This window comes from Haemorhous mexicanus, chromosome 7 (assembly GCF_027477595.1).
Source record: "Haemorhous mexicanus isolate bHaeMex1 chromosome 7, bHaeMex1.pri, whole genome shotgun sequence".
Classification (NCBI taxonomy): domain Eukaryota; kingdom Metazoa; phylum Chordata; class Aves; order Passeriformes; family Fringillidae; genus Haemorhous; species Haemorhous mexicanus.
The window spans coordinates 38,042,440-38,056,336 of record NC_082347.1 but is presented as its reverse complement, the minus strand read 5'-3'; the positions used below and the strand labels follow the sequence as shown (position 1 = coordinate 38,056,336).

General features: G+C 44.4%; 1 protein-coding gene across 12 annotated transcripts in view; it reads left to right on the top strand.

The window, feature by feature from the left end:
- The window catches only part of FGFR2 (fibroblast growth factor receptor 2), an 81,304-nt gene that overhangs the window by 42,677 nt on the left and 24,730 nt on the right, over positions 1-13,897 (top strand). For 6 of the 12 annotated variants that reach the window (XM_059852097.1, XM_059852095.1, XM_059852089.1 and 3 more), the window contains 3 exons: positions 8,562-8,752; positions 9,589-9,736; positions 13,645-13,848. In XM_059852097.1, the coding sequence (XP_059708080.1) occupies positions 8,562-8,752; positions 9,589-9,736; positions 13,645-13,848 (543 nt within the window). Of the gene's footprint in view, positions 1-8,561; positions 8,753-9,588; positions 9,737-11,294; positions 11,440-13,644; positions 13,849-13,897 lie in introns of all 12 variants that reach the window. The other 6 variants (XM_059852098.1, XM_059852096.1, XM_059852090.1 and 3 more) reach the window with 3 other exon arrangements.

The window sequence follows — 13,897 nt, the reverse complement described above, 5'->3', positions numbered from 1 at the left end:
GGCATCACTGGGTGCACTGGTGAGCTAAAGCCACTGCAGCTGGGAGAGGACATCATCCCTGTGGGAGGGATGCTGTTTGCCAGGCGTGCAGTAAAACTTTGGCAGAGCCTGCTGGAGAGCCCATTCCAGTGATGCTGGACCCAGCATTGTCTCTGGTTATTATACAGCAGCTGAGTGCTGGGAGCTGTGCACAGTACAAAGGATGATATCTCTGGGTGTAAAAATTAATGCAGTCTCTGGGAACAGCCAGAACAATAAAATTTTACCACTTGTCTGTGAGAAGTCACAAGCTGTTTTTCATATTCTCTTGTAGCCTTTTTCTTTTAGGGTACCCTGAAAAGAATATCAATGAAAACTGTAGCCTCTCATTGTTCTGTTTGCCATAATTTTTTCACACTAAAATAAGGCCTCTCCTCCACCCTTTGTTCAGACATGTATGAAGTATTTGCTTATGCATGCACTGTGTGAGGGACCCTGCAAGGGAGCTCCAACATTAGTGTTGTACAACTCTTGCTGCTATGACTTTTTCTGCTCCTTGGGGCTGATGAAGCCCACGCTGTCAGCCTGACAATAGGGCTTTGCTTTTAAGGGCAAACTGGTCTTAAAACCCTGTTGATAATTTCATGTTTTAAAACAAGAGCATTCATGTTTCCTGCCGTAGCCTCAGGCTTGCTGGATGTCCCTGTCTCTTTTAACCCTCAGATATATGTGTGATTTGAAAAGACAGCTTTTAACTAGTTCTGATTCTGATTTTTTAATTTTTTTGGTACTGTTTTCATTGACAACAACTGGGCTTTGTATCAAGCCAAATAGGTCAGTCTTGCTTGCTGTCTCTTCCCCATCTTGCTGCCCTGAGAGGAAGTGGTGTAAAGGTGTGCAGAGATGGATTTTTAGCTAAAATGCAGTTAGGACAGAGAGCTGAAGCTCTGCTGTAGAGCTATCCAAGGAGACAGATGGGTAACATCAGTGGGAGCTTTGCCTGCTTGGGAAACAGTGCCATTACTTAAAATTAGAGGTGAAGGTGGTGAAGCCAAGGACAAAGAGTTTGAACACACCTGCTTAACTTCTGTGAAGATTTTTAAAAGGCACTGCCTTTAACTTGGCTGGCCTTGGTGAGTAGAAGGGCTTGAGTGTCTCAAGGAGGTTGGATGGGGTGGCAGAGGCTTTGCTATGGATTTTGCTATGGGTTATGTGACAGAACTTTAATCTTTAGCATTAGAATTCTTTAATAATGTTCAAATGTTTAACTTCTTGTGAAAGTATTCAGTGACAGCAGGGATATGTGGAGTCTGCTTCCCTGCTGTCTTGATCTCTGCTGACTGCTGGTACTGCCCAAAAACCAGAGCAGAGCAGGGTGGTGGGGCCCAGAGTGAGAGACACAAAGCAGCAAGAAGTGCCTCAAATTTGTGTAAAGGGCTTCTAAATTAAAGGACAAAGGGAGCTTAGATAATGGTGATGGAGGCTGGCCCCAGGTCACTGTGCCAGGCTCACTGGACCTCCAGTTACAATGATGCCCCTCTGAGCTTTGGCCACTGAAAGGATTTCTTCAGGTAGTGTTGGGCCAGTAGGAAATGCTGCCCATGGAGACTCCTGCTGTACTGGAACGTGGAGTACCATGAGCCGTTTGTTGGCTAGTACCTACTGGTTAGAAGATGCCAAAATTTGTGAGGTGTGATATCATCAGTACTGTAGTGCTGTCTGATCCATAAACTGTTCTGCAGTCTGCCTGAGAGGCTCCTGTTCTTTATCAAGTGTTCTTGCCAGGGATGGTCTTTATCTCTTGCTGTTTCATGACAGTGATGTTAATCCTTCCAGCCTTCAAGCATCTTGTGATTTTGCAGAGTTTAGGAGGAGAGCATCATCCCTCACTTGCTGTGGGCTCTACCTTGGCATGTGTAAATTTCCCAGGAAATGATGACTGGAGGGGTTTGTCTGTGTGTCTGTTTAAATGGAACATGACAGCTGAGCAGCACTTCTGAAAACTGGCTGTAAACAGCACACAGTGCCTCACTTTGTGCAGAGAGGAACCCAAAGTGAGGTGCAGCTGGTGGAGCCTGCTCAGCTCCTGCCTCGTGGGTGTCTGGTGTGTGACATTAATGAGCAGAGGTGTTCTGCCTGCACCTGCTTGGTTCTTGCTGATCTTCTGAAAGAGCAGCCAGTGCTCAGCCTTCCTCCTCCACACCACAGAGCAGTGGTGGAGTTAGGAGTGTTCTGCTTCCAGGATTTCAGGGAGCACAGGTTCCCCTGAGCAATGGATTTGTGCTGGGGAGAAGAAGTGAAGGTTTGCCTTGGCCCATGTGCAGAGAGCTACCTTGAGGGAGGAAATTCCTGTGGGGGCTGGCATCTCTTTGGCTGGACCCCTCCTCCACCTCTCCACCTCGGGGTGTGGAGTCAAGTCTGGTTCCAGACGGGGTCCAGTGTATGAACTGGGATAATGGATTTATGGAGAAACCCAAGCTGCAATTCCTCATTCTGCAGCTGCTCCTGGAACTACCTCAGAAAGGCTCTCTGATCCAGAGAGCAGTGATTAATCCAGCCTGAGTGCTTGTGAATGGATTTGCAGTCAGTGTAGGTGGGATCTTTCCTGAAGGGTGGTGATCTTTGTGTTTCTCCTGGCAAACTGGTTCCTTTGCATTTAGCTAGAACAGGATACAGGATAGAAACCTGAAACTCATTGCTCCCTAACCAGTAAGGGTTTAATAATCTTATCTTTCTTCTAATGGTTGATATTTAGCCCAAATAGATGCTGATCAGGCACTGATACCCTGTGGCTGGCCCCTTGGCTTTCATAAATGCTCCAGTCCTGTAGCAGGTACCCACATCACCAAAACCAGCATCAGAGCCAGCAGGAGCAGTGCCTGCATGTACAGTCTCCACAGGGATGTCAGAAAAGGAGCACAGAGACAGAGTGGCTTGCACAGAGGGAGGGAGTTGTTCCCTCAGGCTGTGACTGAAATGGTCACTAGGGCCACTTCTGAGAAGAAATCATGTTTCAGCTTTGAGGTGTTGCAGGGTGACCTGTGTGAAGCTGGAGCTACACCTGGGAGGGTTCACCATCCTGTCTTCAGGGGTTAAGTCACCTGAAAAGTTACCACAGACCTGCCCTTCCTGGTGGAGCAGTTTTGGAAATCCCATGGGTATGGTTGGATGAGGGCATGAGGAGAGGGCTCTGGGTGTCCCAGAGATGGGTGGCACTGCTGGAGAGGGCTCTGGGTGTCCCAGAGATGGGTGGCACTGCTGGAGAGGGCTCTGGGTGTCCCAGAGATGGGTGGCACTGCTGGAGAGGGCTCTGGGTGACCCAGAGATGGGTGGCACTGCTGGAGAGGGCTCTGGGTGACCCAGAGATGGGTGGCACTGCTGGAGAGGGCTCTGGGTGTCCCAGAGATGGGTGGCACTGCTGGAGAGGGCTCTGGGTGTCCCAGAGATGGGTGGCACTGCTGGAGAGGGCTCTGGGTGTCCCAGAGATGGGTGGCATTGCTGGAGAGGGCTCTGGGTGACCCAGAGATGGGTGGCATTGCTGGAGAGGGCTCTGGGTGTCTCAGAGATGCCCCAGAGATGGGTGGCACTTCAGTGGAAATGGTGGGAAGGTGCTGCACGTTGGTGAAGATGAAACACAGGGGAGGAATGTTTCAGTCCAAGCCTGCCATGAAAAGGCTGTGGTTAATTTTTTTAGGGCTTGCAACTCAATCTTGCAAGTTCACAATGTGAAGCCAAAGCCAATGCAAGAGGTGATTACAGTCTGGCCTAAAATGCTGGAGGATGCTTTTGAGACCCATAATTTACAGCATAATTAGCATCTTCCAAAGCAGCAGATGTTGCAGCTTCTGAGGGAAGGTGGCTGGGAGTGGGTAGTGTTTTCTCCAAACAGGGTCCAGGCTGCTGCTGAATGTTTCCCAGGCTTGCAGTCAGGCAAAATAAGCAACTAGAGCTGAGGGTGCTGTGCTGACCAGGGCAGGAAGAGGGTTTGGCAGGTCTGTGTTTTCAGTGACAGCTGGAGCTACTTCATTTCTCATTTGGTGATGACTGAATGCCCAGAACCTCTCCCAGGGGTTGTTGATCCAGAGCTGGTGCTCAGAGGCATCATTTGAGGGATCCCTCTGTAGTTGCTCAGTGGCAGCCATCAAGATGAGCCCTTAGAAGTCAGCAGCATTTCAAAACTGTGATTGAAGGCTCTGATAAATGTGTCTAGCTAAAAATTAGGTAATCTTTTTCTCCCTCACTTCCCCCCTTAACTGAGGATCTCTCCATTGTCCCCAGAACTCATGCTTGGTCTTGCATTTGCTATTAAGCTTTTATTTTTCTAGCCCACACTTGGATCACACATTTGCAAGGAGAGGAAACAAGCACATTCAAAGGCAGAAAATAAGAGTAGTTTTCATTTTCTTTTTTTTCAATGAATGGGATGCCTTATGCAAAGCCCATTGAGTTCCCTGTGAGTTTTCCCCCTGACTTCAATGGGCTTTGGTTCTGGCTTTTAGCTCCCGTGAAAGGTCCTGAACTATCTGTGCTGGGGTGACAAGGAGGCTTGGAGAGACAATTCCCAGAGCTCTTCTCAGCCCCTGGCACAGCCAGGTTGCTAAGGAGACTTGGCCTGGCCAAGTCCTGGAGCTCCCCCCTTCCGGGGTTATTGTCTGCTGTCCCTGCCAAGGCTCTCTGGTGGCAGCAGTGCCACTCTCTCAGCCACAGTCCCTCTCCAGTGGCCTCTGACAGCAGCAATTCCTGCCCTGCATCACCCCTCTGCCTGGTGCTTGGTGAGCAGCCTCCCTTCCCATGGCTGCTCCATCCTGCAGTGATGGATGGGCTCGTGTCTGCTGGTCTCCCTTGGCTCTGAGAGTTGGGGTTTGGCCCCTGCCACCCACCTCCACACCCCAGCATGGGGAAGAGACTTCCCCTTTTGTAAGAATCCTCTCTTCAGGGGCTTAAATTCCTCAAGGAGCCAGTTCTCAGGATTCCTTGTGGAGTGTGTAGGCTCCAACACTCATTTCCAGTAGCAGGGCAGGCTCCCACCATCTCTAGGGCTCCTGCAGTGCTGGGAACTTCCTGGGGAGCTCCTTCCATTGTGCCAGCTTATTTTTGGCCTTTTTTTTTTTTTAACTTGGAATTTTCCAGCTTTCCTGGATTCTTTGTAGTTTTATCTCTTGGAGGGAGATATTTTGAAGTTTTAACATTAACAGGCTAAATGACAGTTTCCTCTAAGCCTTTTGGGCAAGGTCTCTTTGTCAGTCAACCCTTCAGATAGCAGCTCTGTTTGTCTGCAGATTAGTGAGCAGAAGTGCTCAAGCCCTGGGCACTTTTATGGTGGTGTAAAATTTAGGTGCTTGTGGCCTTGAATCTGTTATATCTCATGTGAGCCATCATTTTGACTCTGTATTTTGGAGATAACTAATTCCTCAGATGGGGATGGTGTTGGTTTTGTATCTAAACTGCAAGCTGGTGTCTGTCTCTTATGGTGGGAACCAGCATGAAGCATGTTGGGGGTGTTTTTCTGTATTACAGTATATGTCTTTGACTTGATTTTACAACAAATTGTGTCATCAGTGAGATTGTAACACTGAAATGTCAGTGTTCAGGCAGCATATATTTATTTCTCAAGGTGTTTCTCCAGTATTAATGAACAAGAGGAATAGTGAAATCAGACTCCAGAGCTATGAGATTTGTTGCCAGCTTGTTTTGTATGAAAATATTGTTTAAATAACTAGAGATGTGTATGGTCACAATGTTTTAGTGATGATCCTGATTATAATTATTAGGTAATGATAATATCATTTTCAGCAGCCTTTGAGATTTTTTGGAGGCAACTTTGACTCCTTTGCTTCTGCTCAGTAAAAAGGAACACACTGTTTCCATCTAATATTAGTGCAGCTAGCTGTTAGAGTGATGATATCTGCTTACAAATGTACAGCTTGTATTTTAAATGCTGAATAGTGATGTGAGATTTATGAATATGGCTTTGACAGTACCTGTGCTTAACAGAGTCCTTAGATGTGTGTGGGTTTGGAGAGAAGTAGGATAACTTCGGGATGTGTTTGGGTAACATCCTGAAATGAGGATTTCCAGGAAAAGGTGCTGTCCAAAATTAAGCTGGGTCATTGGTAATTAGTAGAAGTTTCTTTGTAGCTGTTTTCCCCAGTTCTGAGTGTACTTTGAGGGCTCTTTGGACCCCAGGTTTGCCATGGAGCCCTGCTGGATTTGCATGGTGATGGTTTTGTTCTCCTGTGCTGTTTGCCTGTGTGGACACAGGACTGCTCCCCTCTGCTGAAGTGGAGGAGTTGGTGAGCACTGATCCATATGTGGGAGGGCAACAAAAGTTTATTTTTAACACATTTGCCTTTAGAGAAGAAATTTCACAAACATATATACTCATCCATATGTACACACTTTATTTTTTTTTAATGAAATTGGGGGCCAAGAGTGTGAGAACTCTGCCTTTACTCCTTTGCTTTGCCTCCTCTTTTTTGGTAGAGGAAATGCTTGACAGTCATCAATAAAAGATTAAATCATTGATGGCTATCAGGATAAACTAAACACATCTCGTGTGTGGATGCTGGCATAGTAGGAACTTTTCCAAGATGTTTCAGGCCTCATTCTCTGGTTTGTTAAAGGGCAGAGAATAAGGTCACAAAGGAAATCAAACCCTGATGTGGAGAAATGAAACATGAGGCCTACTGACTTCTAAAAAACATTTTAAATAACATTCTCTAAGGTTTCATTTTATACCAAAGGCAGCTGTAATAAGTTTTGGAAGATGGTGTAAGGTTTCTATTAAAGAGAGATTTTTGCTTGCTGGTTTTGTACCCAAATGAAGGAATGAGGGAGATGGAATTAGAGCTTATTTAGTATAAGGTGAGAAACTAAAAGTTCTCTCCAGAACTGTAAAATAATAATTTATATGTTCTACTGCAATTTACGAATTAAAAAATATGAAACTGTTCCTAGATCTTCGAAAATGACACACATAGCCATGGAATAATTTAGTAACTGCAATGCAAATGCACTTTTGCCACAAGTAAAATAAGACTGCTGCTTTGTAGTGTGCTGCCAGCATAGCCTCAGTGAATAAATTCCCAGTAGATGTTTGCTGCATGCCAAATATATTGGACTGTATAAAAGATCCCATTGTTCGATGGCATCATTATTTGCTATTATACTCACAATGTTTGCTTGTGAAACAATTTATTGGAGACAAGTATGTTTAAGGAGGAATGCTTGGTTTGAAATTCAGCTGATTTGGCTTGTAATGTCAGAGCTTTTACAGTATATAGCCTCTAAAAATAAATATTTAGGTCTGCTGTTTTTTACTTATCTTTGAAAGAATTCCTGGAGCAGGGGAGAACGGGGAGCTGAGGCTGGGGATGGCCAGTGAACATTTCACTTCTGATTCATAGCATTGTTTAGGTTGGAAAAGCCTTCTGAAATCATTGAGTCCAACCATTAACCCAGCACTGCCAAGGCCACCACTAAACTATGTCCCCAGGTGTACACACATGACTTTTAGATGCCCTCCTTGGACAGTGTGTTCCAAAGCTGGGCAACCCTTTTGGTGAGGGATTTTTCCCTGATAGCCAATCCAAACCTCCTCTTGTACAACCTGAGGCCATTTCCTCTCATCCTGTCACTTGTCCCCTGTCACCTGTGAGAAGAGCCTGACTCCCACCTGGCTAAAACCTCCTGCTGGGGAGTTGTAGAGAGCGAGAACATTCCTCCTGAACCTCCTTTTCTGCAGGCTAAGAACCCCAATTCCCTCAGCTGCTCCCCATGAGAGGTTGCCTAAAAATGAGTGAGAAATGCTTATGCACAGGCATAGATTAGAAGCTGGATTGGCTCACATTAAATACACTTCAGTTTTCCAGAGAATTCTGTATTTGCCTGTGTCTTGGTGAGAATAAGAATGAAGCAGTGTTTCTGCTGCTGTATCTGGGTGAAGCAGAGAGCAGTGGTGGTGGTGGCATTGATTAGAGCATTTTAGGAGGTTGAGCTGCCTCATATGTGCATCCTGCACACTGAGGCTTCTGCTGCTACTTTGAGAAATTCCTTTTGGTTTATTTTAACATGTTTTAAATCAATAATTATCCAAAATTAATAAATAATATTTATTCTTCATGTGTGTCAATAATATTTCTTCTTAATCAAAAAGAATCAATTAATTAATCAAAATTATTCAACAATATTTCTTCTTAATGTGTGGAGGTCCAGTTGAGTCAAGACATTTTAGAACTCAGGGGTAACTTAATTACAGTAGCTTAAAAAAACCCAAAAGGAGACATTTTACCTAATTAGAGCTGAGTTAAACCATGGAAAATGAGCAAAGTGTTTAAGCAGGGTTTTTCCCCCCCTCCCCACAAATGGCTATTCTTTAAATTACAAGTGTAGTGCTCAAGCCATCTCCTTTGAACTGCAGGTTTTGTTACACGCTTTGGCTGCGGTGTTATTTCGGAGGAGTCAGCCAACAGGCTTACAGGGCTTTTTGGCTGGGGTTCACTTACAGTTTTCTTGGCAGCCCTGCTTATTTATGCATCTTTATTTCTCCCTCTCTCTCTCCCTGCCGTTCCCTGCTGGAGCAGAGCGCTCCCCGCACCGGCCCATCCTGCAGGCGGGGCTCCCCGCCAACGCCTCCGCCGTGGTCGGGGGGGATGTGGAGTTTGTCTGCAAGGTCTACAGCGATGCCCAGCCCCACATCCAGTGGATAAAGCACGTGGAGAAGAACGGCAGTAAATACGGGCCAGATGGGCTGCCTTATCTCCAGGTTTTAAAGGTGAGGCTTCGCAGATGCCGGCAGCGGTGATGCCTTCTTTAGAGCGTGGTGTAAATCCAAGGATTTCGAGTTCTGAGCTTCTTTTGAAAGTGGAGATGTTTATATTAGAAGTGAAATGATGAGTTAGATAAACATTTGTTTGTCTGAATGCTAACTGTGCAGCTTATAGACACTGTTTTGCTCCTTTTTACTTCCATGAAAAGTCCTTTATATCTGAATGTTTCAGGCATGAATTGCTCAGAAAAAATTGAAAATCCTTCTAAAGAACATCATTGACATGTTTGTATGGGTAGAAAGCATCCAAAACATACCTGGGACAATCTACTCCATTTCTTTCATGCTTCTTCAGCCTCTTGATTTCAAAGAAACATGGCAGCTGCTGCCAAAAGCTTGCTGGAGGACTGGGCTGTCTGGATGCTGAGCCTGCAGAGATGTCTGGTTTGGAGCAGTGTACTGGTACTGTCATTCCTGCCAGTTTGGAGCAAGCCTGACCAGGGAAACTGAAGCTTTCCAGGCTGGGTGGCATTGCCAAAACTCTGACAGGCAGGACTGCCAGCTCTGTACCTGCCTGTCCCATGCAGTACCTGCCCAGGAGGATTCCTTTATCCCCCACGCTGCTGTTTTCTAACTCCTCGTGTGATGCTGCAGATGTAAGAAAACCGAACAGCAACAACCAAAAGGAAAAAAACCCAACAATAACAAAACCCCAAACCCTTCAATGTTTAGAGGCTGGTGTGGAATATTCTGGTGACGTGTTGGTGGTGGGACCATAGACAGATTGGTGTCCATTCTGGGCAGCAGTGACCTTGTTCTCCTGTGTTATTGGTCTGTTCTAGCACTCGGGGATAAATAGTTCCAATGCTGAGGTGCTGACACTGTACAATGTGACAGAGGCGGACGCTGGAGAATATATTTGTAAGGTCTCCAATTATATAGGGGAGGCCAACCAGTCTGCCTGGCTCTCTGTTCTGCCAAGTGTACAAGGTAACAATGTTTTTTAAAGCAAGCTGGAAAAAATGGTGCTTTGGGAGACTGCAGGCAGCTTGTAGGATACTCTCTGGCCTTGGTGGTATATGTGTAATCCTCCTTTGGTGATGCAGCTGGTGTTGCACCAGCAGCCATGGAAAAATTCCCACAATATTCTCTGTACCAGAAGTACTGCTTTGGTTTCTGTTTGCTGATCTTTATTCTCTCTTTGGTGTCTTTGTGTCTGTGTGTGTTGGACAGTTTTGTTGCTAACTCTGCACACTCTGCAGTTCACACAGAGGCTACTCCTAGAATAATGTAATTACAGCCTAGCAGTGTGTATTTATAGATACACATAGGTGTGTATAATATGACCTGTTCACATAAAAACCCCCTGGAGCATAAGTCAGTTTAGTCACTGTGACTGTGCAGGTGGGAGGATTTTTCCAGGTCTTACTCACCCGTTACTAACTGGGTTTTAGTCAGCAGTAACAATAAAGACAGGCAACCGTATGACTGCAGCCTACAACTAAATTTACCTCCAAATTGTCCAATAAAAAGGTATTTATTTCCTGATTGTGTATTTCAAAGTAACATTTTTGAATGGAACAGAGATCAAAAGTAGCAAACATTAATTTCTCTAAACCTTCATCACTGAGATCTTGTTGATCAGGGCATCTTGCTGATGCCCTGATGTGCCCATCTCAGGGCAGCTGGGAAGTTCCAGACCTAAGATTTACTCCATTTGTGTGAGTTTGGATAATCACTGCTACTTGGATTGGTGTACAATGTCAAGCAACAAGTCTGGAAGATGACCAGTAAAAACCACAAAGCATGCAGAGTTTTTTTTTTTTCCCCTAAATCTTTAAGATGTAGAAAAATATGTTTTATTTTCATCTCCTGGTTCTCACACCTTTGAAGTATTTTCTGTTCTACCTGCGAGAGCCACAACTCAACAAGATCTCTGATTTTTGAGCAAGAATTGGGATACTTTCCACTGTGCTTCTAGGCAAACCATCAAATATTTCCAGATTTGAGATTTAAACAATATACAGCAGTAGTTACTACTCAAAAGTGCAGTGCAGTGGGTGGCGCAAGGATCATACAATCTAAGACAGCTACTAAGTTGTCTTTTGGAGCAGAATTCACCCCTTCTTTATCATTTTAGAGTATGCTTTTATGGTAAATTCTTTCCTCTGAAACAGGTCTCTACACGTGAAGGATCCCACATTCTGTCCTACTTTGTTTTCCCTTTGTTTTTCTTTCAACTTTTTCTTGTCATAAAAAAAGAAGGAAAAAAAAAAGGATTTGTGGGTGAATTTTTCCATGTCTTTTGATTGCATGCATGTTTAGGTGGTGAGTTTAGGTCTGGTGAAGGGTGTTGATTACTTTCTGAGGTGAGCTGGGACCTGTTGGTAAACGCCTTTTGGATGAGGGATTGTGGATGGGGAAGGAGCTTTGCATCTCTCCACCTCTGCCTTTACCAAGTGCAAAGCCCTGTGGCTCCATCTCCCTATCCACAAAAATTCTCTCAGTGTCTAGCTTTTTCTCTTGCTTCCCTCTTGTTTTTTTTTAGGCTGCCGGTGTTAACACCACGGACAAAGAAATTGAGGTTCTCTATATACGGAATGTAACTTTTGAGGATGCTGGGGAGTATACATGCTTGGCGGGTAATTCTATTGGGATATCCTTTCACACTGCATGGTTGACAGTTCTGCCAGGTATACACTGCTCTCTTTCTGTGGTTTTTCCTCTTTTTTTTTCCCCCCTTCCCCTTGTTGATTGCTGCAGAATTAGCACGGCTTCTGTCTCAAAAAAAAAAAAAAAAAAAAAGACTTTTACAATGATTTTGGTTTTTTTAAGTGCAGTTGTCTCAAGCCGGTGAGTTGTTCTGTCACGTGTTTGCAACTCCAAAAACCAAACAGCAACAACAACAAAAAATGTTGTGGGGTGTGTGGCTATTGCACTTCATTGAAATGTTTTTACATCAGCAGAAATGCTAAGGAGCTGCGTTTCCTTAGCACTTCAATGAGACAACTGAAAATCAGCCTGTAAATCATTGTAAACTTTGTCAAGAGGATGAAATTCAGTTCGTTACAAAGTTTGGAACTAATTTGGCCGTAGTTATGTACTGGCTCATTAAAATGCCTGAGCTGTTCAGTGTACTTCAATTCACTTTTACCTATCATGCAAATCTCTCATGGAAATTCCCATTTCAATGCCAGAGGATCCATGTACAGAAGCAGTGCCTTCCATATCTTGGGAATCGGCTCCGTGCATCTTTAAACATTGCATGCTCTAAGGAAACAAGTAGTCATTTGCTTTTACTGCAAAGCATGTCTTGCTGTTCTGGGGTTGATGATGTTTCTGTCCTTAGAAGAAACAAACATCAATGTGCTTTATTGCCTGAAAATTATTATCAGCTGTTAGAAGATGTAACCATAGTTGGTTTTGACATTAGTCAAATTTACTCATTTATAATTGTTGGCAGCTGCCTCAGGAGTTCTTTTGGAAAAAAACATGAACCACCTGAGGTTTGCTGGGTCATCTTGTGCTTAACATTTATTAATTGTTAATCCTAAGTAAGAGGTACAAAACCTGCATGTGCACATTGCTGAGGCTCACAGTGTGGGAGTTAAACATTCCCAGTGTCTGCAGATAAATTCTTACCTTTTATTGAAATATATTGAACAAGGCAGCTTTATTCCATCTCACTCTGAACTGAACCCTGAGCCTGTGAGGTGTCACCAAGCAGGCAGAGCAGTGCTTGTGTAGAGCTTGCTTCTGCTGGCAGTGTTTGCATTTTGCAAGTGCTTGAACAGCATTTTTTTTTTGTTAACCAATTTTCTTGAACAAAGTATTTTTCTAAGCCTGGAAAGGCACAAGAAAATTTCAGCTTGAAACGTGCATTGCTTGCGGAGTGACCGCTGATGGCTGTGGAATGCTGTTTATCCGGGGGTTGAATCCCAGATAAGGGATTAGGGACACTGTTTGCACATATAACTGTCTTGAAGATAGCTTCAAAATGGTTTCAATCAGAGTAACAGCTCTGGAGAGCCACTCCCTCCCAAATCTAATCTCATAGGCCAGTAACCACTGATGAGGTTACTTGAAAGTCTGCAGTCCTCGCAGAAGAGGGCTCGTTAATTAACGTCTTGCTGCCAATTTGTTCTTCACTTCAATTATGCATTTTAACCCAGCACTGGGCTCCTCAAAGGACCTCAGGGGAGTTGGGCATCCAGCATGAAGCACAGCTGGTTGAGCAGCTGGACAGCCAGATCCTTGAAACCCTTTTGAAACCCCTAAGCTGAGTTTATAGACATGATGGGGGACTGATTCATCCTCCTTTCCCTCTGTATTTTGAGATCCTACTGCAAATTTTGAAAAAACAGACTCAAGCAGGCTCAAGCCCAAACGTTTATTTTCAAATTTAGACACTTTTCATTCAGGCTAGCTAATTCACAGTTTTATCTTTGGATGTGCTTTTGTGTGGTTCACAAGAATTGCAGTGTTTTTGCATTTTGACTCGAGTAACAGAATGAACCCGAGCCGAGTTTGAACAGTTTTTTTCTTCCCTCTAAAATTATCCTTGATCATGCAATATTTCAATGTATACGTACGTACCTACCTAGGCAGACACGTGTGTATGTTTGTGTATGCATACATCGATGCACAAGCTCACACCCAGTGCAAACTGAAAAATCAAAGTAGTAATCAGGAAAAAAGAATTACTCTCAGATAAAAATCAAAGCAGTAATCAGGAAAAAATAATTACTCTCAGATTACAAGATGGCCTAAACATCCAGTGCTCTGAATATCCCACAAGAATTGGTTGTATTTTATATTTTACCCTTACTTGCTCCAAGCGCTGCCGTGTTTGCTAACCCTGTGGCCTGATTGTTCCCTCCCAAAACCTTCCCATCCAGCTCCTGAGAAAGAAAAGGAATACCCAACCTCTCCAGACTACCTGGAAATAGCAATTTACTGCATAGGGGTGTTCCTGATAGCCTGCATGGTGCTGACAGTGATCATGTGCCGCATGAAGAACACCACCAAGAAGCCGGATTTCAGCAGCCAGCCCGCCGTCCACAAGCTGACCAAGCGAATCCCCCTGCGCAGACAGGTAACAGAAAGTAGATAAAGAGTTTCAGAAAACTTTTCTTTCTACCCCAACAACTA